The sequence below is a fragment of the Pygoscelis adeliae genome, unplaced genomic scaffold (genome assembly GCF_000699105.1).
Source record: "Pygoscelis adeliae isolate BGI_AS28 unplaced genomic scaffold, ASM69910v1 Scaffold171, whole genome shotgun sequence".
In the NCBI taxonomy this organism is placed as follows: domain Eukaryota; kingdom Metazoa; phylum Chordata; class Aves; order Sphenisciformes; family Spheniscidae; genus Pygoscelis; species Pygoscelis adeliae.
In genome coordinates, this window is record NW_008824186.1 from 4,620,198 (window position 1) to 4,648,009 (window position 27,812).

The 27,812-nt window shown below is 40.2% G+C and overlaps 1 protein-coding gene across 1 annotated transcript in view; it reads left to right on the plus strand.

The window, feature by feature from the left end:
* Nucleotides 1-27,812, plus strand: part of LGR4 (leucine-rich repeat containing G protein-coupled receptor 4) — an 83,926-nt gene that overhangs the window by 52,422 nt on the left and 3,692 nt on the right. Inside the window, exons 2-16 of the mRNA XM_009334582.1 lie at nt 260-331; nt 1,965-2,036; nt 13,625-13,840; nt 14,509-14,580; nt 16,377-16,445; nt 17,036-17,107; nt 17,194-17,265; nt 17,948-18,016; nt 18,422-18,493; nt 20,068-20,133; nt 21,224-21,295; nt 22,258-22,329; nt 22,628-22,753; nt 24,653-24,774; nt 25,414-25,488. Of these exons, the coding sequence (XP_009332857.1) occupies nt 260-331; nt 1,965-2,036; nt 13,625-13,840; nt 14,509-14,580; nt 16,377-16,445; nt 17,036-17,107; nt 17,194-17,265; nt 17,948-18,016; nt 18,422-18,493; nt 20,068-20,133; nt 21,224-21,295; nt 22,258-22,329; nt 22,628-22,753; nt 24,653-24,774; nt 25,414-25,488 (1,319 nt within the window). The remainder of the gene's footprint in view (nt 1-259; nt 332-1,964; nt 2,037-13,624; nt 13,841-14,508; nt 14,581-16,376; nt 16,446-17,035; nt 17,108-17,193; nt 17,266-17,947; nt 18,017-18,421; nt 18,494-20,067; nt 20,134-21,223; nt 21,296-22,257; nt 22,330-22,627; nt 22,754-24,652; nt 24,775-25,413; nt 25,489-27,812) is intronic.

The window sequence follows — 27,812 nt, forward strand, 5'->3', positions numbered from 1 at the left end:
CTTCGTCATTCTGGGATGTGTGTTTTCTAGCATGTTTGCAAAAGTATATCCATGAGGCTGAGTAATGCATTCTCGGCGTTAAAATATGTGTGATGACTGAAATAACTGATGCAAACTTGGAAGACCATGAATATGGCATAATCGGATGCAAAAGGCATAACTGCTTGCAAGATTTGATGTATTGGTGATTTTCCTTGTTAGATAGTTGTATTTTGTGCTGAATTTTGTGACTGAAATTATTATTGCAATTTTTTTCCAGGCGACTGGCTGGCAATGACCTTTCTTTTATCCATCCGAAGGCCTTGTCTGGGTTGAAAGAACTCAAAGTTCTGTAAGTAATCGGGTTTTAGAGCTTCATAGCTAGCAGTATGCTTTCTTAGTGCACAGCCAGCCTGTTTACTGGTAGGCTGGATTGAATTTTTTTTCCCTTTCTCTGCTGGCCCCCCAAAAATTACAGCTCACCTACATTTATTTATTTTTTTTTTAATAAAGCCTGCTGTAAGTGGTGATGATGAGCAGCAGTGAATTTGACTAAACTGTAACTACTTCATTTAATTAGAACACTTGCTTCTGAAGTGTATCTTGTAGCAGAAGAATCCTACGAAGGAAAAATTCTAAAAAGGACATGTAAAGCTTTTTGTTGTTCTCCACCCCCTCAGCTCACTCCATCAGGTGCCCCAACATGATCAGGTAGTACTAGTACTTACAGAGACTTAAAATACTGTTTGACCTTTGAATCATCCCCTACCAGTGATAGAAATAATTTCCATAGTTTGATGCTTCTTTAGGTGAAAATGATTTACTATTGGAAAAAAAGTTTTGATAAAAAAAAGTTAGAATTGTATGCCCTGTTTCCCATATCCTGTTTTTCTTTCTGAGATAAAAATATTCCTTTCAACTGTTTTTCCGTAGCTAAGGATAAAAAGAGCTTTCTGTTGTTTGGGGTTTTAAAAACCCATATCCAGAAATTGTAACATTTATGCTGATGTAAATATTTCCGATTGCTAGTAGGGTAATAGATAGTTAATTAAACAGATATTTTAAAAACCTAGTGGAAAAGGACCCTGAGGTTATAAAGAAAGAAGCATAAACAAACAGCATAAGCAGGGTACAGATTAGGAAACTGCCCATCTGCAATACTACTTAATGATGTTTTGTAAATTGAATTAAGCGTGTCAAGGCTCTTGAAGGTATCGCTGTCAGGATACTCAACACTGGAGGTGCCTGAAATTCTAGTGGTTCTTGAAAAATTTGGGACTTGGATATTAATTAACAGTTAACTTACTTGTTCACTTGCATTTTGCCCCAGTATGTACCAAAATCTAATAATCATTTATAATGTGTGAGATCTCAGTTACTTACATTCTCTTTATAAAATAACTCATCATGCAATAATATGTTGTCCCATAAGAGGAGTTTTAAAAAAACAAAACAAAAAAAAAAAAACCAGTATAACTTCGTTCAGCTTGGCTCTAGTTTCATTCTGTGTCTTTTTAATGTTATGCCCAGAGGTGCTTTGTTGTGAACACTCTTTGTATATTAGATTGTTAATGCATTGTGTATTGATGCGGCTTTAAGAAAAATTAGAGGTTTATGTATTTTGTAGCATGCATAGGATGATTTCACAAGAAAATAATAAAATATTATCCACTGTAGCAAATTTGTACTAGCGTTAAGTTGTTCAACCTCTTCAGTGAGTTCCCAGGGGAATTTCAGCCTATTATGTCAGAGGCTTGTTCTCTGCAAATCAATGCAGTTAATTAATGAGTTGTAAATAAAACTGAAACCGACCATTTTCTCATTTCATCGTTGGCTTTGGGTATCTGGTCTTGATAATTCTACATGCTTTTATGTATACTAGAAATCTGTGAAACCATAACAGCACCATGGGCTCTTCTGTCATCTCTATTGTTGATAAAGATTACTGTCAAATTCTGCTTTACTAACACAGTGGATTTTTACAGAACCCTACAGAACAATCAGCTGAAGACTATACCTAATGAGGCCATCAGAGGATTAAGCGGTTTACAGTCCTTGTAAGTTTTCTTACTTTGCTTTTTTTCTTGCATTGTTCTCCAAGTTCCACTTTCAGTCACTTTGTACATGCTTGCTTCATTCTATAGAGTTTTGAAGTATAATCATGTACGTGTAATAATGTACCTGGACTTTATGATATTGCAATTTCAACTGGAACAAAGTTTCCCAAGTGAAGTTCATAAGGAGTTCTATTCGTCATCTTTGGTGGGGTGACCCAAATCCAAACTCTTTCAAAACCCAAACCCCAGGTACAAGATTGCTGTATAAATGCAGCGGTGGTGGAATTAAACATTTATCATCCTTCTTGCATGTCCTAAGGTGTTTAAGCAATTTTAAAATGTTGTGCAAAAATGAATCATGCCCAAGTCTTTTGTATCTGGAGGAGGGAAAGGGGTTTCTGGGAAGGTGTATTGCTTGAGACATGCATAGCATTGGTTTTACTGGAAGGTGTTGAAATCACATAGACAGTTATGAACACCTCAGCCATTATCGCTAGTCGCTCATAAGATATTTCATATGTGCTTATACTATCTCATGGCTTATTATGTTTTATAAAGCATCTTAATCAGACCTTAATAGTTAGTTACAGCTCTCTAGGTGGTAGATGCTTATCACTGTGCTGAGGAGGTGGAGGAGGGAAGGGCTTCAAAATTTTTCTTCATTTCTGCTTACCTACAGAGAGAGAGGGCAGATCATCTATTCCCTCTGTGCCAAAATTCAGGTTTCTGGCCTAAGACCCTGTTTCTTTCAGTGTTGCATCAGATTATGGAATAGTTTTGCAAAAAAAAAAAAAAAAAAAAAAATTCAGTTTTGCAAAATAGCTTTGCAAACTATTGCACAGCTTTTGCAAAGGTGCTTTCTGCATTCCCTAAACTCGGATCTTGGCCGCTACCTTCTCGTAGCTGCTCAGGTATTCCCGCCTTTTCCATCTGAAGAAAGCACAGTAAGCAGCATGGGGCAGAATAAGATTGGCTGCAGATTATCCCGCTGGGGAGCGGGAGTCTGCGCAGTGCAGGGACGTGCCACCTCTCAGTGCAGCCACGGACCTGCTTCTGTTGGGCTGCTTACCAGCGAGGATCTCCTGCACGCGACGGCGAGCATGGGAAGCACGCAGCTCATAGCAGGAGCGAGCAGCGAGTTTTGATGCCACGAGTTGGCGTGGACTCTTCCAGGTTTTTGGATCCAAGAGTAGGATGGATGGAGGTTTGCATTTGCAGCCGTTTTGCAAATTTAATGTCCATGTTTCCCTCTTGTTTTAGTGTGTGTGTAGAAGAGGGGAACACCTTGGTCTGAGGGCCACAGTCTGCTTTGTGCCAATGCTATGCGTCATAATAAAAATCCCTCAAATTACATGATGTGAATAACCTTTTAGTAATTATTTAAAAAAAACGAAAACTCCTTCCTGGCTTCCAGCATTTCTGTGATGCCAAAAAAGAAACTACTTTAGTAAATACTTTTGCTGTCTACAAATCATCTGTTTCGTTTTCGATGAACGTGCTTTTTTCTCTACTTACAGTAATGTTTGTTCTCTAATTAAAGTTTAAAATATTAAATCTCCAGTTGCTGGTTTGATGATAATTTTATGTGCAAAAGGGAAGGGACAAAATTAAGGGGGAAATAATGAATGTGTAAATTAAGCCAGCATCTCTTTATTTTTTTTAATTCATATATTTTTAATATGATTGGAAACAAGATGATGTCAGAGCCATTTAAAAAAAGCAGACATTTTTTGTTGGAAAAAAATCATGGAATGATTATGTAATATTTTGTAATGTAACCACTATAATTGCTTGACATAATATCATTGTAATTAAAATACAATAGTAACAATTTAAAGTGTGGTGAGGATTCCCTTTTTAGGAGCTTCATTGTTCGTAGGCAAATGATAAACTGTATCAATTTTAGGACGGTATAAAAGGAGGAAATTGGGTTAATAAGTAGCAAGCTACTTGTTACATCTTTTTCTGAAGAAAACCTTGAGTTTTCAGAATAGCTGTTAGAAATAAGGTGGGCAAATCCAGGCTGGAGGCCATCAGTGTCAGAAGCTCAGAAAGATTTTTTTTCTTCCACTGGTGTGGGTCATGCTTTGGGTTGTCCCTCTCTCTGTTCCTGAGAGGGATATCTGTCTCCATTGCAAGGTCACCATAATTTGTTAGAGTTGGCAACAATTTGAGAATAAATTGGGTTTTGAGACAAGTGTAGTGAGAAATGTAAAGCATTTTTCCTATGCAATTTGTTTACTTCACCAGAATGCATTTCTGTCATTTTAACGAATTTCAGGAAAACTTTCAGTTTATTGCATCACTCATAAATTTACAGTGTAGTTATGCATATCCCCTACTAATGTAGGGAGCAACTTCTGGTAAAAGAATGTAGGACTGTTCCTCTGAATTTTGTGTGTGAACATGGAAACTTCAGTGCCAGCATGCTGCTTTATTAATGTTAAAAAAAAAAAAGTTTGTTCCCCCCCCCCAAAGGAATTTGTGTCAAAAGTGGATTTAAAGCTCCTGAGCTGCTGTGACCTTCTTCTAAAACATAAAACTCTTTGCAGAATATATGTTAGAAAACCTGCTTCTACCTTTTTAATATGTAATCTCCATCCAAAACCTGCAAGTTTAAACATCATTTAACTGACTCTCTTTTGGCAGTTTCCCAGTTTGCTCTGAAGTAGGCTTTAGGGGGATTTTTTCTTGGTGAAGACACAAATTACTTGCTCATAAAACTTTATAGTGTATTGATAATCATTTGGTTTGCAACTCCTGTCGAACTATGCAATTTCCCTCTTAATGTGCTCCAATTTCCAGCTGCGTAGGAAGACGGTTGCCACACCGTATGTATTAATGAGCCCAGTAAACATACCTGGGTGGAAATAAAGATGATGGTTACAGGAGCTTCATGATCTCTAATGTTAATATTATAGCTGGCGAGTAGCCAGCCTCATTCAGAATACTAAATAACAGCTCTCTATTTTCTGTTTACATTGGATATTTTCCCAGCTCTGGCCTCCAAAAGAGAGTTAGAATAGAGTCCTTTATTTATGGAGGTGAAATTTAGCAAAATGTAAGTTTTACTGAGTGGAAACTTGCTGCCTAGCACCTCAGAAAAGTTTTATCTGGCAGGATGCATTCTGCCATTGCAAGATGCCGTGCTATCTGGGACCGTGGGACTGCACTACTGAGACAGAAGGCACTGGTTGCCCAGCTTGAGCCTGCCACTTTTGGTAGCAGAAAGACCTGGCAAATAAGGAGCTTCACAAATGTAGCAATAGTTTTGATGCATTTCAGTTACTGCAAAGCATCAACAGTGTATTTTTTGTTATCACAAGGTAATGAAGTGGTGTACTTCGTACTTTAGATCTGGAAATGGTGTTGGTGAGGTTTATTGGCAATCCAAGGGTCATACAGAGAGCCAGAGGTAGTAGGGTGGTGTGCTGCTCCAGCAGTCTGTGCAGAGCCTGAAAGGACCAGGAAGCCATTTCAGAGGGTCGCTTGTTTAGGTGCCTTAGCATAAGAAGCATATTTGACTGTGATGACTTTTTTTTTTTTGGTAACACTGCTTATTCTGAGCTTCAGCTCAGAATATGGGACCTGCAAAGTGGTTCTGTGAACTACAGCAACTTCTAGGGTTGCTCTAATTCACCCCAGAAACCCAGCTACATACGAGTTTTAAGTCATAGCACAGAATATTCTAGTAAAATCCTCAGTGTGTGACGAATACTGAAACTATGTTATTTAAACAAAGGCTTTCAGATGCTTTGGAAAGGAGAACTGTGTTCCGTTTAAACTCAAAAACCGAATTGCTGCCAATTTTCGTGGGCATTTGCCATCAAATCCAGGAGTAATTTTTGAAAGCTTGTCAATAGCTGCTAACATATTGGAGACAATTTATTATAATTGTAGTTCAGGAATCACCGAGTTACTGTCCCTGCACATGTGTACAGATGCCCACATGCAGGGAGCAGTAGAGCGTTCTGCAGCAATAGTTCAAAGCACTGCAGCGACGCTGTTATGCCAGGTTCCCAGATTGGGGGTATTGGGACCATGCCAGCGTGGTACTCGACTTTTGATAGCTCCTGCCATTCCCGTTGTGTGGGTGTTCACCTGAGCTGCAGGGTAAGTGTCTTCATGCATGTGGTCAGCAGTAATTTTCTGCGGTACCCGGTAGCAGTTCTGGCTCCCTAGCCTGGTCTGCTCGTAGCCTCCACTGCAGGATCATAACCAGTTTTGCCGTCTGTCTTCCTATCTCGGAAGGCTGGAGCAGGCTTGAGGCGGGATGAGACAGGAGGTGTGAATGTGCTGAACTGGAATGTGATTATATTTTCTGGGAGAGGGAATGGGCTTGGCCCAGGCAGGAAAGACTGGGGTCCTGGTGTGGGATTGAGAGAAATGAGAGCAGGATCTTGCTTTGCAGGGTAAAAATGTGCGGAAAAAGGGTGGGGACAGAGGATGGAGGTGTATTTCAGTCAGGACGCATTTTAAATGTGCTATAGCACATATCTGCTATAGCCTTATTTTTTTATTTTAGGAAGGATTCCTTATACAGATCAAGTTACATCTGTATTTATAAAAAAAACAAAACTCAAATAAAATCTAGAAACATTCTGCTGGTACCATAATGAAACCGCACAGCTTTAAGCGGTAGTTCACGCTGATGACAACAACTTTAGTAATGTAAACCATGAGCACATTGAAAGGTGTCAGAAGGGAAGGTCCCTGAGTTTGGAGAGGACAATGCAAATGCTGTCTTGTATCAAAAAATACACAGTTCTCTTTTAATGCTTGCTAATTTTTTCAAGTGTATTCTATGGCTTCTGTTAATAATTTAGTGATTCTGGATTACAGAGTTTTGAAGGACAGGGCTATCTGTAAAGATAATCTTGTCTGGGAGACTGTGGAAGATGTTCATTAACAGCAATGACTAGATGAAGTTATGCATTGTATGTTCTTATATGTAGCATGCACCTTTAACAGCAGCAGGTGGTTTTTCACCTAACCAACTCCTAATGGGTCATCTTCTCCAGAGGTGTTTTAGTTCCCTACTTCACTGTTATTAAAGGGTTGAAGGGGACCAGCCCTCAAGTGAGTCTGTGTTAAGCTATAGGATTAAACTATGGGAAAGGGAGAAATTCACACACGTTTTCTTTGTAATCTGCAAAACCAATACAAACTTAGATATGCTGAATATGCTTTTCTCCCTTGCATTTTTTTAAAGAATGTATAAGAGTGTGTTTGATTGTGCTTAAAAATCTTTAAATATGAGCAGTTTAAATATACTGCTTCATGAAGGTTACATACTTGCTGAATGACAAGCATCTCATTTTTCTATGCCATGTTCACTTTTAGAAGCTGTTCTGGTTTTCTTGAAAGTGAGGTATAGGTATTTCTTGTGAGCTTCAGCAATCTCTGGGATTTTTGTAACTTTTTTTTAACTGTCTGTGCTTGCTTAAGGAATTGCTAATGTTTAAATAAAAATGGGGAAATTAGAAATGGAACGATCAGAAACTTAACTGGGATGGTGGAAGTTATACAGCATGTAGGTAAAGATCAGCTGAATCCTCTATGGGTAATTTGCAGCAAACTGTGTGATCTCTGACTGGTACCATCTTAAACGTATGAATGGAAGAATAGATATGCTGGCACATCAGTACTGGTGGTTGAAATAGCTTTGGCATGTATCATTAGTTTCTGAGAGCTGCTGTAAATTTGTCTTTGAATAAAGCAAATCCTTGCATTGACGTTCTCAACACATAAGGTACAGAGAGCTGCCGCTTGATACAGTGAGCAAACGTGCTGAGTATTTTAAAGTACCTCTGTTAACACGGTGGGTTTATTGCCTTGCATTGTAGCAGAATTTCCTAGGTACCAGGCTTATCAGTACTCAACTTCAAAACCTAAAAATCTACTCCAGTGTTACTTGAGTGATTTGTTTGTGGTTTTTGAAGGAGCACTTCAAAGAGCAAAGTTCTTTAACGATTGCCATTGAGCAGAAGTGGCTTAACACAAGAGTCACGAGTGATACTCCTTTTATTAACATCAATGTTAAACTCTTGCTATTAGTACAAGGCTGTTAAAATTTCCCAGTCACTGAAGCTTGGAAGGCCAAGTGTGGTCGCAGATGAGAGCTAGCGAGGCTGGGACAGTAGCTGCAAACAAATCTCCTCTTCCCAGACAAATAGTGTTAACAAAATGTGTGGCAGTATGTTCATAATGAATATCATTACTAAGATTATGCTTATGGGATGTATCTCATGACACCCAGGTGGCCTTCGTGGCGAGGATCGTGGCCAGCTCCTCAGGGAGCATCTACAGTGATGGCCACTGGCCTGCTGTTGGTTGGTTTGCCCCAGCAGAGCAAGGGTTGATCATAACATGCTTGGAGAGACTACAGAATGAGAGCAAAACACGGGATTTCTCTTCTCCCCCTACTGAGTTTTGTGTCCAGCTCTCCGCCTCGTGTTCCTGCTCCCTCCGGACCAGCTGGGATCACGCAAAGCTGCTGGCTTCGCAGCCTGGCTGCGGCATTACCCTACCTGCATGGCCGAGGGATGCTCTGCCTTGCCTTCCCCAATCCGGTGGGGAGGAACCCTCACTGCCTAGCACCTAGCGTTTTTCGGAGGATGGGAAAAGAATAAACCAGAGAAGCAGCACCGAAGGGACTGGGCAGCTGGAGGAGATGTGCGACCGTGGTCCTGGAGGCCTCCCCGGCGCTACCCACGAGGGATGCAGGCTGTAGGGAGCCTGCTCTAAGCAGTGCCGCTGGCCAGCCCAAACGGGGCCATGAGTATCCTTTCCTTTTAGCCTTTTTAACCCTGCAAGTAGGTGCTGTGCCCATAACAGTGCTCCTGTGCCCGCTTCATTGGCAAACACCTGCTTTTGTACAAGTGTCTGGCACAGCAGTTTCTGCTGCAGTTTGGTGTGGTGCAGGGGCGCTTCTGAGACCAGGGGTGGAGGGGGCTTGGCTGGCTCCTGGGACATCCCGAGGAAACACTGAGAAGATTTGATTTATTTTTTTTTTCTTAAGCTCCTAATGCTCCAGAAATGAATAAATGTATCAAAGTTTTTTCCTGCCTGCTCCCCCCCCCCCCCCCCCCCCCCCGTAACGTGTTAAAAAAGCTGGATGCCATGCTGTGCCACCTCCCAGATATCTGCTCTCCATACACTAGCATACTCCTGGCAGGCCTGGCCTCAGACTTGTAGTGAAAAGCTTTATGAAAATTTGAAATATACTGGAGTTGGAATGGTAATTTTGTGTGTGTTTATATTACTATATAAATATAAAAAAAATCATATATATGTATGTGTTAGACTCTGGAACTTTTATTCATTTGAATTGAGGTAGGAGTTCATATTAGTTTTACAGTTTCCTTAAAGCTGAGTTAATTGTTTGAAGAGCTTTAAGTTGCTATGTTCTTTACTTGTTTTAACAATATGTTAAACTGATATAAGAGCTGCTGAATATATAGGTTTATGTCATCTTCCTTTTCTTTCTTCTTGTGGAGTTGGAGTTTGTGTGAGGAGGGAACCTGACAGGTAATAAAAGCGAAGACGACAGCTCCGCAAGTGAACTCTGAATTTATGGACTAAAAGTAAAGGTCTCTTGCAAGCCAATGCCTATAGGGAAGCTGGAGTTGGAGTGGCTTCTGAAAGATTAAGGAATTTAAGTATATGCTGCAAGCCCTAATTTAAAGAACATAGTCTTATCTTTAACACTTTAATGGAAAAGGACAGTCTTTGTAAAATTTCAGTCCAAGCGAAGAATATTACTTGTACTTTGCTAGTTATTGGAGCTAGTGAATACTCCTTTATCCCATCTTAAAGAAAAGATGCGGTCCTTCGTTGTAATATTTTGTGGAAGTTGTCAAATATTTCAGGTTTGCTTTTCAGTTGTTTCACAAAGTACTCCATTATGTGCATTTCACATTAAGTAGAAGCATTTCAGCTGTGTTTTGTGCATTGAACATAATGTGGATAAGCTTTGACTGTTTGGAAGAGGAAAAAAAAAATAACTATGGCACATCAGGCTTACACTAACAGGCATGAAGGAACACAAAAAATGTGGATGAGACAGAAATGGCCAAATTAGTTAAAAATAAGTCTTGAGGTATGACAACTAACAACAGAAATCCAGCACCAATAAATATTTTTTTGTGTAATCGTAATACCCACTTTGGTTCTTTTGATGCTGTGCTTGTTCCTATAACATTTGTAAATCACAGGTTTTCTCTTTAAAACTGTGAACGCAGCTCAATGAAAACTCTGGGCAAACCATCTGTTTTCAACTATTTTATTGATATATCCGTTGGCCTCTGGGAAAACCCAGTGATCTTCAGACTTGGAGATCAGGAAGTTGCTATGTAAATGGGGAGTGAGAGACACAAATAATCACAGCAAGATGTCCCATCTTTCTGCTTGACTCTGGCTTTATGATTTGACATTGCTAATTACTTTCAGCTCTATTCAGACGTTGCATTTGTTAAGATGATGCCAAATGTTTGCAAAGAAGTGAGAGAGAGAGCCAGAAAAGCGCCCTGTTTCACCTTCCAAACTTCCCTGCTCAGTGACAACGGTGGGTGGTGGTCTTCTTTCCCCCCCTCAGTTTGACTGCTGTGGGCAGGAGAAGATGAACGTGACAGACTGGATAGCTGTGGAGAGCCATCAGTTTAAGATGCAAAGCTACTTGGGTACTCGATCCGTCTGTGCTGGGAGATGGAGGTCTTGGCAAAGCAAGCTGGGGATGAAGGGTCCATCATCTTCTCCATGACCCTCTTTGTTCTCCCTGGCTGAGAGCTCAACTCCCTCATTGCATGTGTCCGTCCTTCCTCTGGTCATCGTCTGCTTTAACTGGGGGGGAGGAGGAGCAGGGCTTGGGGTTCGGTGTCTGCTTTTGTTTTTCAAAGTCTGCTTGAGTAAATGGAATTTAGCAAGGAACACAGTGAAAGTACAAACATAGGTGTAGACAAGTAGTCACAATGACTGAGGCCTGCCTCTCGGGTATGCTGCTTCGCTTAAAAAAAAAAAAGGGGGGGGGTAGGGAGAAATTAGTTGAAGAGAAGACTCGGATATGTTTATTCCACTGGAAAATAATTCTTTTGATCTTCAGGGAGGTGTGTGAATTTAGGAGAGAGAAGAAAGACAGGTAATTTCTAGTTTTGTGTTTCTTTCTTTTTTTCTTTTTTTTTTTTCCCCTGAAGCAGAGCCGCAGGCTTTTTTCCGTACCTCCCCTTATTTTTTTTTTCTTTATTATCATCAGACATTTAATTTCTCTGAAATGTTCCAGTCTCAGTGCAGCCTAAAAGCATTCAAACAGAATAGCGTACACACCTGTCACACCATGGGGCAAATGATAAGGGGATGCCAGTATATGAACGATAGGAATTGGCTCTTTGATGTACAGCTTTAGAGTTAATGGCACCTCACTCATCTTAGGAGACAGCCTTTGACTACAGACAGTTATAAGGTCCCACTTATATTGGTGTATTTGTTACTTAATTGGATGCATTTCTTGACTTTTTATTACATGAAAATTCAGCTGCTGACTTTTTTCCCCTAATAATTTGAAATATTTAAACCACGTACATCACAACAACAAAACTCTCTTTCACAGAAATAGATTAAGTGCATTAATTCTTGATCAAGCTTGTCTTCTCCCTTTGAATTCATCACGTCCTTTAAGTGTTGGGGTCCAGAAGCACTTCCACTACTATTTAAGCTGTCACGACTGTGCCTGGGGACAAATGTAGCGCAGTCACTTGGTCCACTCTGCCAGCCCAGAGAGGGATGGGATGAACGGCTGGAGGCAATGACTTCTTAAACTAACCCAGCTAGACATTCAAGAGCATGTCTGATCATGGCTTTAGAAACACAGTGAATGCTTAATATAACTCAAAACCTGTGCTGATTTGTATCGTAATGAACATCGATGCTAATGGAGGAGCGTATACGTGTTTTGTCTCCCCAGACAGCAGCACACCTACCACGGCTGGTACACCAGTCATTTCAAAGGAGTTACGCAAGGTGTTTTCTTCCATGTTTGCAGCGAAGTCACCACAGTTCAGCTGCGTGTTGACCTAGAGAAGACAGCCTGTAGGTCAGAGGACAGTCAAACATTGCCTGTTGCTCTTAGCCCTATGCTGGCTCGGATCTGTTACAGTCCATTTTTTTCATCTCATGGGCTATCACTGCTGACCTTTCCTCTCATCGCCTTATGAAGAATAGCATTTTATTAAAGTTTTGCTGCTTCCTGGGTCATCCCTTGCCGCTGCCCATTCCTGGGGCTTCTGTCTGTGTAAATCCAAGCTTAAGCTTTTAGCATGGGTGGTTTTCCACTTTTGTCCCCAGTGCATCTGGTTCCATGGTATAGTGTGGATAAACTTGAACCGGTCCCCATCTGTGTCTTTTGCCTGCCCTGGTTGCCAGTGGTGCTATCCAAGTAACTACGCTGCTAGTGTAGGAAGATGGAAAAACAAATTGGTTCAGAGTGTATTGCATGAGGAAGAAGCACATGTCATTTTGCACGAGAGTTTCTGCTGTTGCTGCCAAAGCCGTCAGACAAGGAGTTGCAGTTATCAGGTGTGTCAGTTGTCATGGGTAAGGATTCCGAGTGAGACTCACAGTAACACCTGCGCCTCCCATCGTGAGGGCTTCACATCTGGAGTCAGAGCTGAGGACGTGCATTTTAGCCTCCTAGGTTTCCAGGTGTGGAGTTTGGGTTTGGTTTGTTTTTTATGCTTTGAAACCTGAAGAAGCAGTGAAACCCTATAGCATGTGCAAGCTGGTAACTGTAGCAGAACTAATTGTCGCACGTGGTTTGCTGTTCTTTGTGAAGGATATCTAAGTCGCTTACTACATGTGTTACTACTGCTAACGTTTGCGATCAGAGTTCATTTGGGGAGAAAGTGTGATGGCAAATCCAATAATGTACAATAGTCAACAGTGCTAACGTGCTATTTTGCATTTCTTTTGTGGAGCATGTTAGAAAGGATCAGGTGCAAGAGTGAAGGATATTTCTCAGTTTTAGTTGATGACACAATGTGTTCTTTGCCAGGATAATTCATAGCTCCAACTTTGTTCGAGAACTGCTTTTAGTAATCCTGTTCTCTGAAGTAGTCGCTTAAGGTGTATACCAGTACCACAAAACAAAGCATATAACAGTATACGATGCTATTGACAATGTAGCTATAGGGATAATCAGTTCGAATAAATAAATGCCTCTGCAATCTTTGGTATAATATCAAGCTACCATTTTAAAAACGTATTCCAGTATTAGCAGCTGGGGGTTTTGTAGGGGAGAGGCGTCTATATAGTTACCAATTCACTTTAAGGTGATTATAAGCAGATGAATTTGTTAATGTTTTATTAAAAATGTCTGAGAAGTAGTTTTGTATGTAGCTTTCTTTTTATGGGCTCTTCATTTGCCTTGAAAAGGTGTTCATGCGTCGTTCAGTAAACCTTCAAACTTTCCAATGTTAAATTATTTCAGTAAAGCATATTCAAGCTTAAATATTCAGGAGTAGTAGGACTTTAATTGATATTTTTACTTATCTGTAGTTTGTAAGTTTACTATGTGAATTCTTTCTGTTTTCATGTAGGCGTTTAGATGCTAACCATATAACTGCCATACCAGAAGACAGTTTTGAGGGTCTGGTGCAGTTGCGTCACCTTTGGTTGGATGACAACAGCTTGACAGAAGTTCCCATCTATCCGCTCAGCAATCTCCCCTCTCTGCAGGCGTTAACGCTGGCTCTTAACAAAATAACACACATTCCTGACTATGCATTTACAAACCTTTCAAGTCTTGTTGTTCTGTGAGTATTTGTAATTGTATTTCATAGGTCACTTTGATTCTTTCCTCAGTTACGGTTTTGATCAAGCTAGGATGGCACTGAAAATGGTATTTTGCTATGTTTTAGCTCAGTTGTCTAGTAACAGCCTATACCGCCAACACGAGATGGTATCACATGTACTTCGACAACCCGCTGAAGGTTCGCTAAAGATCTTCTCCTAAACAGAAAGTCAAATGGGCTGTGGATAGGGAGGCTGCTGTGTATTTTCCTGATGTCTCATTTTAGCAATGAATATTTCAAACCAATGGTTGTCAGAGAAAGCTTTCAGAGATATTAAAAGAAGAAAATATCTGCCACAGACCTGTTTCTGTGTAGTCTTAAATATCGCCAAGGATTAATATGAAAAATTACTTTGATTTATATGTTTAAATCATATTTTTATCACACTTCTGGATAGTGAGTAAGGGTTTAAAATAGGTTGTCTTGACTGTGAGTAATCTATTCTGTTCCCATATGAGGATGAAATATTTCTGTCGAGAAGTGAAAGACATTCTTCTGTATAATCCACCCCTTGTAATGTTTTTTCTAAACCATTTAACTGTCTTGATTTCATAGAAATATCTGCTAATTTGTTAACTTACATGAAATCATTCACTTATTTTCATACTTGTTTTGTTTTTGTCTTTTAGACATCTTCATAATAACAAAATAAAAACTATAGGAAAACACTGCTTTGATGGATTAGACAACCTTGAAACCTTGTAAGTGTGCTTCTTAAAGTAATTAATTGTTCAGTGTTTGTCTCATTCCCAGCTTAAGGTTACTTTACTGGTATGGTGAAGATTTTGCAAATAAGGCATGTGTGCACAGCACAACACATACCACTGACACAGGTCCAGCTCAGGTTTCGGAACTGAAGGCTAGTATCAGTGCAGTGCTCCACCAAAACTAATTAACTATGTTGAGAAGCAGGTAAATATTAGCCTGGGTGAAATGTCACACTGGATGATGTGGGTCTAATGTTCCTAGCCCTGATCTAGCTGGTGTATCTTTGCATAGCACTCCACTGAGTCAGGTGGATGTATCGAAGTGTTTTGAGTGGCCCTGTGGGTGATAAGGGACAAATATTTGTTTCTCAGATTTACTGTAGGATTAAGCGTGTTTAAGATACACTGCCAAAACTGTTGTGTGACGATAGGAGGTTTCTCAGAAGGCCCCAGTGGGCTGTTTCTCCACTGCTCCTGCATTACTGGTTGGGCACCACTGCCTGCCAAGGAGGCTGTCACTCATGTGTCCCCACAGCTTCTGAACCGATCCTCTGTAGGCTGGTAGAGAACAGCCCAGCTCCTGGTTCCCAGCCTCTCATACAAGAGATTCACCTGAGTTCACTTCAAATACTGGCAAATATTCAGATGATGGACTGGTTTATCTGAAACAGTGAACCTTATGTTCCTTCGGACAGGAGCAAGGGATGGTGGCGGGAAGCATCACCTTCCCCTCGCCCCTTGTCTGTCGTCCCAGCTGACAATTCGTACTCCCCCCAGAACTGGGTGTCCATAGCGGCCAGATCCTAGCTCCACAGTACTCCTCGACCTCCAGAGCACCTTCTTGGTGAGGAATGGCTTTCAGCGGCCGTTACGCTCCCCATTTCCTTTCAGCTTGCTCATTGAATGTCTAATAAGTGGTATCTCCTTCAGCCGTGCATTTTGTTATGCTTAGGAGAATGCTAAATAAATAAAACAAATGAAGGAGGGCAAGGGCACATTAAAGCTAGGGACAACCTCTGTTAACATGAGGAGTTTGGATGAGTCCAGGAATGCTGCTTACTCCAACTATCTTGTCATTCTCTTAGGACCTGAATTAAGGAATAATTAGGCGCTATGTAAATGTGCACAGCTGATGTAAGATGTAAGACACTCAGAATGTTTTTCCCTCTCATAAAGAATCCCTTTTGCAGAAAAAAGACTGTAGCCGGTCCTGATGTTACTGCTAGAATGGTGACAGGTTAACTGAGATTTCGCCAGATCCCTGTCACTGATGTGTAGTGATTCAGTGTGATGAGATTTCCCTCTGCTTCCCTTCAATATTTATAATTGGTTTTGCTAGAAGGTCTGCTATTACCTAATGGCTTGCTTACTGTTTATTTTATAAAACCTGAAAGAAAAGTTTTCTTAGTAAGCTAATAAAGAGTAGTCATTTGTATCTACTTTTTTTTTTTAAACTTTGAAATCTTAGTTCATTTCCATGTAAATTCTGTTGAAGAAAAGTCTGTGAGTTGTTGAAAAATACTGAGCTTTGCTGTAAAGAAATGTCATTTGACTTAACATGAATAATCCTCTGGATAATATTAAGTATCTTACCTAAGTTATTAGCTGGTTATGAAGCATGTGCAACATCAGAAGACTAAATCTAAGTTAAAAATCAAGTTATTCTATGGTCTAGTTAAAGATGTTCTGAGAACTTTTTACTTTCATTGAATTGTGTTAAATAAAAATTATTTTAACAATTCATGATAACTATTACGAATTTCATGATTTTCCTGCTTTGTTTCCTCTAGGGATTTAAATTATAATAACATGGTAGAGTTCCCCGAAGCCATAAAAGCACTCCCAAGTCTAAAGGAGTTGTAAGTATTACTTATTCTCCCTTTTTACCAGTTTTCTTTCTCCTTTCCATAAATAAAAAGAGAAAGAAATTCCCGGATTTAAGAATGCTTGTCTCATTATGCAGCAACCTAGATCAGATTAAGTTATGCTAAGTGATGCTATAATTAAAGGAAAATGTAATCATCGGCTAGAGAGGGAACCTATTGAAAATTATTTTGGAGTTATATAAGCAAGCAATTTATTCAGAACGATTAGCATAGATCTTAATCATGAGCTGGTTTTGGCCTCCAGTAGCAGAATTAAGTATTCACTGATCACACATGTTTTCCTTGTCCCCTCCTTAAGAGGGGAAGAAGAAGAGAGAAAGCACAGGATCATGTTTTGGTCAGAACAGTTTCTTTGTAATGAAATATTTTCAGTTTAGCTGATGTGCAGTAGACAGAAATCGTACCTTCAAAGTTACTCCTACAGTTTGACTTACTCCTATTTAACTACAATCCTATTTTTGGCAGGATTGGGAATTGAGTAGGTGTGAAGAAAATGACTATTGGTTGAATCTACTGGCAGGATATTTTTAAGTGTTGGTTTTCTTCTTTGCTAATATCTTTAGGGGATTTCACAGTAACTACATTTCCATAATTCCTGATGGTGCATTTGCAGGAAACCCCCTTCTAAGGACGATGTAAGTAATTTTCATGCATCTATTTTTAGTCTGTAGCAGACAGTGACTGTAAGAACAGCAATTGAAACATGTTTTTCATTTCCCAGACATTTGTATGATAATCCTTTGTCTTTTGTGGGGAACTCAGCATTTCAGAATCTGTCAGATCTGCATTCCCTGTAAGTACCATTTCAGCTATATAGTACAATAAATGGACACGAAATGTTGTGGCTAAGAACTCAAAATAACTAAATTTTCTGACTGCCTCTTACCTTACAATTTTTTTTGCAGTAAGCTTTTATAAACATTGTTATTGTTGGGAATATCCAGTTTCTTAAGAAGCTCTAGTAAATATGCTCTACAACTTTTTTTTTTTTTTTAAATCTTCATTACCTTGCATAAGACACATAACCTCAGGCCAAATGCTCAGGTTCTTACTTAAACAAACTGCAATATGTCCTAGGTGGTTTTTGAACAGGGATGTACATTGTGAGAATGCTTTGCAGGTTAGTGCATGCATGCTCTCAAAAGATACCAGTTCTGGGGTGACGAGACAGCAAAACGGAGTGAGACTTCAGACTTTGAACTGCAAACTACCTACGAGTTTATGCCCTTTTCATACGTGTATTGATACGACTCTTTCCAGCTTGATGAATTCCAGTTGTTTGCTAATGGAGGAGTAATTTATTAAGCAAATTACTAGTATAAGAAGCAGTGAAAAGACTATATTCATGTGTAAAATTTAAACAAAAGCAATGAGGATCTTAGACTGTCTCCTTAGTGAAAATACCTACCTGATAGCAGGATTGAACATCACAATTCTTTGCATAATACAGCTAATTTTCATGGGGATTTTTTTAGGGTCATCCGGGGTGCCAGCATGGTGCAGTGGTTTCCTAATTTGACAGGAACCATTAATCTGGAGAGCTTGTAAGTATCTTCTACAGAAATAACTTCCAATAATTTCTTGGTTTTGCCTCTCGTGAAGTGATTGAAATATGATTAGTGGGTCTGGAGAGCAACTGGATGTATGTTCTCTTCCTGTCAATAAATGTTAAGTAATTATATAGCTTTCCTTACTGTGATACCTGGGTGCCTCTTAATTTTTTTTTTCTTAATAGGGTAAGCTGGCAGCAGCCTATGAAAAGGCCGTTGATACTAACCCCCCTCTCACAGAACTGAAAAACAGAAAAGTTAGCCTCTTCCAAACAACCAAACCAAAAAAAACTTGCACCCCAATAGCTGAGACACCATCCTCCTTCTGCTCTTACGTATGCTTGTTATGCCATCTACCATCAACAGTGCAAACATTCATATATGGGTTTTTTTTCACAGAACTCTAACAGGGACCAAGATAAACAGTATTCCTGTTAATTTATGTCAAGAGCAAAAGGTGCTGCGAACTTTGTAAGTATACACATTGTGCTCCTACTTTCATCTGCATCAAAATGTTTTAAAAGAAATTTAAAGCTAATTCAAAGCAAAAGCATTGCTTAGAATTGCTCATCCTAGTAGTTCTATCAAAGTTAGAAATCTGATTCTGGTTTCTTGATTCTTCAAATCAAGACTCATGGCACAGTTGATGTAATGCCTTGTATTCTTGAAACAGGGTCCCCTTTATAGGGATGCACTGTATTTCTTTCCTATGTTACAGAAGATATGTAAGGTGGTGCTGCAGAACAGTCTTTGCATCTTCAAATTCACTCTGCTGCCACTCGTTCTTAACACAACAGTAATCTCCTACATTCAGAGGTTAAGGAAGAGTTTAGTTATAGCGCTTTGACTTTTGTGTTTGGGAACACAGGAGAGAGCATCAGGAACCAAGAGAAATGGAGGGAGGGTTAGGAAGCGGGTAGTAATACAAAGGCAAAATAGAAAAAGCAGAAAGGGTGTGTTAAAATAAGTGCAAAAAGCCAAACTGTAAAATGAAACCACTGAGGGGGGGAGAGGCAAAGCCATGTTTACAAAGGGTACATGCAGGAAAATCTGGAACAAAAGCAAGTGCTGAAAAATGGAGGAGAAAAATATGTTCTGTTTTATAGAAGAAAAACTAGGGAAAACGAATGATGAGGTAGGATTTATTTTCAAATGGCAGTTTATCTTTTGAACAGAAATCTGAAGATCGCTTGCAAGTTTCTAGTCTCTTTTTGCTGCATAGTTTCACAGGAAAATCTGAACTTTCCTAGCTCTGCTTAGGGAGGTACCAACATGCTAAATAAAAATTAAGCAGATTATCAATTAACTTTTTAGATTACAACTCTCAGAATTCAGGGAATTTGTACAGTATGGTTTTGGGGTATGCATATATCCAGATGCAGAGCTGAAAGCAGTGCCTGTAGAATCAAAAACGTCGGTTGGGAGGGATCTCATGAGCTGTTGAAGCCACTAGAAAGGCACGGCCTGTTTCTCCATTACTTCTCAATTACAGAGCACTAGTTTCAGTTGTTAATGTTTGCCAAATAGAGAGTTTTGAGAGGATCCCCCACACACCCCCCCACCCCCCCATGCTTGCTTGCTTGCTTTACATCACTGGTTGAATATTTCAGGAAAGTTAAAAAAAAAAAAAAAAAGTTCATCGAATTCAGAGACAAAAAAGGGGAGAGATACAGAAATGTAATTTTTAAAAGGGTTACATGGATAGAGTGAATAAAAGGCAATGAATCAACATTTTACAGAGTTATATAGACAGCCTTATTTCTGCTATTTGCTGACTGTTGCAAACTTGACATAGCAGTTACGTCTTTCTACGTTTTTGGGTGTATATAATATGTATCATTGAAGTGGGGCTAGTTAGGATGGCTGTGGAGAGATCACACTTGTGATTCCATTCAAGATTTTCTCTAAACTGCCCTTAGTTTTTCCGCAGAATGTTAGTAACAGGAAGACTTTTCTGCCAATCCATTTAATGGTTACAAGTGATGAGATGTTTCAAGTAGAAAAGAGTTGAACTAAGCACCTTTCTCCCATTTTCTGTTTTGAAGGGACTTGTCTTACAACAATATAAAAGACCTCCCAAGTTTTAAGGGCTGCCACTCCTTGGAAGAAATGTAAGTAGAAATACATGGTTTTTATCTTTATTACCTCCGTAGTGTGCTTAGTCCAAGTCTCTAGAAACTTTTTTGCTTCATGTTTGATCATAAGTTTCTAAGATTAAGGACGGAGAGAGATGATATAACCATCTCATGTGAGGAGTGTGCTGGACAGAGAATTCAACCACTTGTGTTTTCCTCAATTAGCTAAGATTTAATTGTTCCTATGGCACAAAAAAGAATGAAGGACACCTTAATCCTGCATTTCTTAGTAGCATTGCTATATGCATAAATAGGATGAGCATTTATGTGTTTTCCTTCCTGCCTCTTATCTCTTCCTCTCTTCAGTTCCCTCCAGCCATCAGCCTGTGCTTGTGTAAAACATGTTTTCCTCTAGTCCCTGTAAGACACATTCAAACCCTATCTTTGCTTTTCCTTACTTCATTGCTTTAAAGCTTAAGCTTAATTTCCAGACCCTACACAATTTTTCTGCCTGCATATATTCCTACTTCTCCTTTTACCTCTACTGCTCTCAAGCTTCTTTCCCCTTAACCAGAGTGGGGCTAATAGACTTCTCATAGGCCTTTGCTGTTACACTTTTGACATCTTCGGGCTCATTGTACACATGGTTCATTGTAAAGGGAGCTAGTGAACTGGAAGTATAATTTGCCCATTAGCTCTTCTCAACATGTTCCTTCATAAATCCATATTTCGAGAAGTAAAAGTGCACCCAGGGTAAGAATATGGCCTAAAGATTCCTTCAGAATTAAGTAGGTTTGTTTTAAAACTCAGTGTGACTCTTCAAAGTTCACAAAGTGTTACTTTTAGCTTGGAAATAATACAGTCCACACTTAACAGTCTCTTCTAAGTTAAATGAGTTGTGAATTGGGATTGGGCAGAGGCGCCACGAAAGAGCTTCATGGTTGTATGACATGGCTAATGCAAAGTGCAGAGCAGATACTTAAACAGTTTGCCTACAAGGGGAAATGAGAAAAATCTTGCCATTGGTGGGGCTGAATCTGTGTATTAGCAGGCACCGAGCTATCCCTTAGTTTGAAGCCAGCCTAGTTTGCCAATAAAGTTCTGTTTCTACTTCTTCACTCTGCAGTTCCTTACAGCATAATCAAATCCATGAAATCACAGAGGATACCTTTCAAGGACTGTCCTCCCTTCGTATCCTGTAAGTGCATGTAGTTGCATACTGAGTAAAACAAGATAATGTTTTTGATTCCCATGTAAACTGATGTCAGGGTTTGGTGTTACACATCTGATTGATGGCAAAAGGCCAGGTATGCTGGATCCTAAGGTGAAGCAAACCATGTACAAGAGATACTAGCAGCAGCCAGTTTCAGTCCCATTCTTTCTATTCTCCATTTTGTTTTTCTAGCCTATAAAGAAATTTTTAATATATACACATACACGGAGATAAAAAAGGAGATTTTTTTTTCAGTAGTCCACTATTTTGCATTATATTATTACTATATTATTCCATTATATAGTATTTATTGGAGAGATCCTATCTGTTTTCCTCAGGAGGAGCAGACCAGTAAACAAAATTTTCCCCTCCCCTTACATCTGTAGCTATATGAAGATTATATAGGAACACTGAAATTATCAGAAAAAAAATCCACAAATTGACAGGTGTTTTAAAAGGAATGTCATAATACAAGTCATGGTGGTCCAGCAGGAACTGGATCTGGATTTTGAAATCCAACAAAGCTGATGCCCTTCTGCTTGTTCTTTCGTTGCCTTCCCCCACCCCTGCCGGCGTGCCCTGCTGCAGGTGCGGTTGGCACCGAAGGGATCGTCCTGGCACCTTCAGCCTGGGAATGGGTGGTGTCAGCAGCAGCCTCTGCCTTGGGAGCGCAGGCTGAGCTGCTAGCAGGAGGAGGGGGAAGGGGGCAGGAATGGGAGATGGATGCTGCCTTGGGGATGAGGTGAAGCAGGACAGATACAGCTGCCTTACTACGGGATTTGGCCGCTACTGCACCTGGCTGACTGGGGAGAGAGGGGAAATGGGAGTGTTGTTCGGCTTTTCTGACAAAGACATCATGTATTTGTCACCTTAGCTTTTTTCTCAGTACAGTGGCTGTTACAAAGTTTTGATGAAACTGCTAAAATCTCATTTGGCATTCATTGCAGTGACCTCAGTAGAAATCGGATCCGTCAGATCCACAAGGAAGCTTTCACCACTGTTGGAGCTATTGTTAACCTGTAAGTAGGCTATTCTGTGGAGCAGCCTCCTCTCTATCATTAAACTGCTGCGAGAGTAAATGTTTTTAGCTTAAAACTGGTATGTGCCCGTTGTACGTTTCATCTCTGTGGATCACGAAACCTCTCACTAGCTGAACGTACGCAGGACAGACTTCTTGAAAGTGCCTGCTGCACTGACGGGCATTTGCTAGACCACAGCCTCAGTGTGAGACTTAAGCCTTCCTACTCCAGTGAAGTGTATGCTGTAGGATCTTCAGACTTACTTTGTTGTAACGCTGTCTTAATATTCACATTTCAGAGACCTAAGTTTCAACGAACTCACTTCAGTTCCAAGTGAAGGATTGAGTGGACTGAACCAGCTTAAACTTGCAGGCAATTCTGAGTTGAAAGAAGCTTTGGCAGCAAAGAACTTTGCAAAGCTCCGGTACGTTGGTAAATAACACTACAGAGTGCCTCGCTTATTTTGACAGTAACAAGCAACATGACAATAAATTAAGCCAGTTTAGATAATACTCATGACAAATGATCTGCTGAGTCCTGTAGGGCCTTAATGTTGGCCTATATAACAGGGCATCTGACTATTCTGATATAGAAGCCGTTTGCAGACAATTTTCTTGGAACCTTTTCTATTTTTCCTCCACCACTTTTCAGGTAGATATCATCTGACTTTGGAGTAGTGGGTTGGGTGGATTCCATTTGTTATTGAACTGAGCATATCTGTCTTTCAGAGTGTGGAAAACGGGAGAAGACACGCAGGTGTGTGATTCCGTAACCACCACCCTTTAAACACATGCTGTTTATTCTTGGAGGCGAATGATAAGAGTAACAGTACTCATTCAAATGGAAACCTGATACTGATTTCAGTGGGAGGTGGATCAGACAGTGGTTAACTGCTTTGCATTTTCAAAGATCTTTCTGCACGTTAATATTTCACTCCTCAAGAAGCAGTTAGAAATTGTTTCCCATGTTGTCTGATGGAAAAAATGGAGATGAAGATACTGTTAATTTGTCTAAGGCCAGCAAAGGAATCCGTGTCAGGCCTCAGCAGTCCCGTGGAAACAGCAGATTGTTTTTTAGGTTTGGATCTGTGTTTGTGAACTAATGCATTGTGGGATCCTTTAGACTGACGTTCCTCCTAAATATTTACAAGAACAGAATTCAGGAACAATACTGCAGGTAGTTGATACTGTAGCCTTGAGTCAGAAAAATTAGCTTCTGGTCTGCTATTTAGGGAAGTGATCATGCCCCTGTACTCGGCACTGGTGAGGCCGCACCTCGAATACTGGGTTCAGTTTTGGGCCCCTCACTACAAGAAGGACGTCGAGGTGTTAGAACGCGTCCAGAGAAGGGCAACAAGGCTGGTGAAGGGTCTGGAGAACAAGTCTTATGAGGAGCGGCTGAGGGAACTGGGGTTGTTTAGCCTGGAGAAAAGGAGGCTGAGGGGAGACCTCATCACTCTCTACAACTACCTGAAAGGAGGTTGTAGCGAGGTGGGGGTCGGTCTCTTCTCCCAAGTAACTGGCGAAAGGACGAGAGGAAATGGCCTCAAGTTGCGCCAGGGGAGGTTTAGATTGGACATGAGGAAAAATTTCTTTACTGAAAGAGTGGTTAAACATTGGAACAGGCTGGCCAGGGAAGTGGTTGAGTGACCATCCCTGGAGGTATTTAAAAGACGTGTAGATGAGGCGCTTAGGGACATGGTTTAGTGGGCATGGTGGTGTTGGGTCGACAGTTGGACTCGATGATCTTGGAGGTCTTTTCCAACCTTAATGATTCTATGATTCTATTATTTAATTGTTTATGTGGACTTCTTAAAACTCCGTATGCAGCTGTACGTCTTCTCTACCAGGATTAATAGTATGCACCATTTCTGTCAAACATACAAAAAGACAATAGCAAAAACAAATATCGTATTTTGGGGCCACAAAATGAAGAGTGAGAAGGAAAGATGTAATTTTTAATATTGTGGTCATCTGGGAATTAACTTTCTTAGAAAACAGTTACTTTTTAATTAACTTGCTTAATTAGTTTTCAGTTTAATTTGTACAGCGATGCCACAAGCACCAATCAGAATTTGTTTTGTATATGGAATAGAATGAGTAGTAAAGAGAGCTAAACATCACAGAATTGTCTTCGTACTCCTTGCAGCAGAGAAGACTTGGATGCATCACCTGTCCTTTATCTCAGCGCAAAAGTTCATCAGAAATGGTTACAACTGATCCAATTTGAAATAGTTTTTTATGAGCGACTGTGACAAAAAGAAGCTTCAGTGTAACTCAGGTTACAATGGGTAACACTCTTTGTTGTTCTGCCTGTATTTCAGGTCACTCTCTGTACCGTATGCTTACCAGTGCTGTGCATTTTGGGGTTGTGATTCTTACTTAAACTCTAATACTGAAGATTCCAGTCACCAAGATCAAGGTGCCTTGATGGATCGTGAGAAGGGTAAGTGATTCATTGTACTAAACCGGCAGTATTATTTTGGGCCAGACTAGACCGAATAACAGTGCGTGTTTGTCTTTGAATAAGGAAATTTGGAAAATGTAAATCTTTATAGGGACACAAAAGCTGTCTCTGAAAGTGCTTAGTGGCTGCTTACAGATAGGCAGTGCCATGTTCTTTCTAAATGTGTAAGATTTGTCTGTTTAAGGAAAAAAAAAATCAATTTTTTTAAAATTTCTAAACTGCCAGTATTGTTTCTGTCATTTTCTGCCAGAACGAAAATGTTTTATGGTTCTCAGTATTTCGACCTTCCCGTTCAGAAAGGGCTTGTCCTTCCACTGTCTACTTCAAGGCCCATAGATCTTTCCCCGGTGATGAAAGATGTTGCTGCTTTGTTACAAAGCATTGTGAGTAGCTGGGACAGGCAGCAGTAACTCAAACTGCTGCAGTGATTTCCACGCTAAGCGTTCAACCTTACATGGCAAACCAGAACAGCTCCACTTGTTAAAGGCTTGAACGTTGGTGAAGTGTTAGGTATTTGATCTTTCAAAGGACTGCTTCCGTCCTAGGCAGCTTCACTGCATTTCACTTCTTTTTTTGATTCCTACAACTAACCCTTTTTTCATTTTTACTTGGATACAGCTGATGCAGATGCTCTAAGAAATGAGGAAAATGAGGAACTGGGACAGACTATTATTCACTGTACACCAGCAACAGGTACATCTTATAATGTGCTTTGGCCACATTGTGAACTTCGGGCATGGTGTTATGCAAATAGTTGTCTGCAGAATTACATGTTTCATTCCTTGTAGTCATTCTGTGCACAGAAGATTAAGTTCTGCAATGCTTGGGTGAAACTTCATTTGATGTCAGTGTTGTTTTGGATGAGCAATCACAAAGATTTGCCTCAGCTTTAGACATGCAGCACTATATTGGAGAAGTAAGCGTAAGCAGAACATACAAAACTGTAATACTTTTACTTGGAGCTTGCTGTGTTTAATGCCCTGTCCCCTAATTCTGTGTTACTCTTGCCAAAGAGATGTCTGTGGAGCAGGCTATATGAATGCTCATCTGTTTCAGTGAGAAGTCAGCCTGTGCTTTAAAAGCTTAACTCGAACGGCTGTCATTGGTGGTTTTAACTAAGCCTGATGTCTGCAGGAGAGAGGAGGAGGAACGCACACGTGATCTGTTCCGCAGCCCTGCTATAGCTGCATTAATTGGCAGCAGAGGGCTGTTAAAAGTAGCTGGAGCAGGCACTAGCATCTTAAACTGCTACAGATATTTGTGCAACGAGTAGTCTTACTAGCATACGAGAACTACTCCAATTCAGGCTTGAACAGTCCAGGAGTGTTGAAAGTCTTTGATCTTGCAAACAAATACTTTCATTCTAGGCAGCTTCATTGCTGCCATTCTGCTTATCTTCCTCGTATTGCGAATTTCCACACACGGTTCTACTCAGCTCCTAAAGCGCTTGCTGTGGTGGTGCATCCTACTTCCTTGCCTTTGCCACAGGCTCTCTAGAGGATTCCTGCTATACATCTTGTACCCTCCTGTTTGCATAAACAGGAACGCATAGGTGGGGGAACAGAATGCTTCCAGTGAAGTTACTTCTGGATGAACAGGGGTTTTCCAAGTTTGTCTTTCATTCTCTTCTCCTAAACTGGTATTTTACATCCATTATGAAAATCTGTTCGCTCTTCATCTTTTGGGCTAGCTCCAGCTTTAGTATATAGAATATCGCAAGGATTTCTTGATCACAGCCAAAAAAAATTGTGATCAGAAAGTCAAATATGTTATTAATGTAACTGTCCGTGATCTGAGAATCAATTTGACCAGTGCTGTTACTTGCTTTTGATCTCCTGTTCACAGAATGAGAATTTGGATGGTGTGTTACATGGGTTAAATCTTTAAAGCCTTTAGCTCTCTCTTTTTGCCCATGCCAGAGATGCTGTAACTCTGAAAGGAATGAAGGGCTTGTTTTACAAGTTCACAATTTGCCTTGTTTTTCACCAGTCCCTCCCATACTAACAACTTGTTTTCTATGCCATGCTGTCGTCTGGTCATAAGTAGGACACTCCACCCACCATGTAAGTTCTGAATCATTGCTCATCTCGTAGATCCACTTTCCACTTTGCCTAATGGCAGGAATGGATTGCTGAACAGTGGCACTCAAGTAGCATAGCACTGAAAGCTGCGAAACTCATCCTTCCGAGCATGGATTTCCTCCGGTGGACTAGGAATATTAGCGAGAGAGGAGAGTAACTTTTAACTCTAAGCATAGTTAGACCTTGGGAGAAACAGGAAAGTGTGGTGGGTTTTGTTTGTCTAAAGGTACCTCATTGTACAGCTACGAAAAAACAGACTTCAAACTGATTTTGGAAGCACAGCACTGACTTTTTAAAATTTCTTAAAATAGGAAGTTGTTTTTATTTTTAAGTAGATTCAGCTTAGCAGGTATTGTTGCATCACGTGAATGTACTGTAAAAATAATTATTCTGGTAAGCATGTCTTACTCAGGAATACCTGCAAAAAAAGGGATTTTACTGCTGATTTTACCAGCCTGATAATGGAGTTAGTACCATTATTTCTTGCCCAGAAATGAAGCTTGCTTGTTTAAACAAACAAAAAGATTCTTTTTTGACTTGTCAGTTCAGTAAATTCTGGAAGTTGCTTAGGCCTTGGGAGATTTTTGCACTGACGTTTAATTGTTCTCCACAGTTGCTCCAGCCTGCCTTAGGGATGGGTTGTACTTACTTTCACCTGCCTAAAGGAAGGGCATGAGCTGTGCAGAGCCGGGAGTCGTTGGCTGAATCCGGCTCAGAAGCTCCAGCCCGAGGTGGCAGAACAGTTTGGTTTTTTTCTGCTCTGCCTTCAGCTCCCAGAGTGCCCGACTGCAGGGAGAGATCCCCAGCTATTGTGCTTTGGACAATTAGCAGTGCCTAATGGGGATGTAGGAGAGGTTAAACTCTTCTAATTGTTACTTAAAATCAGTAGGATTTCCCTATGGAATAAATAGCAATTAGAAGGATTAGAAGGGTAAG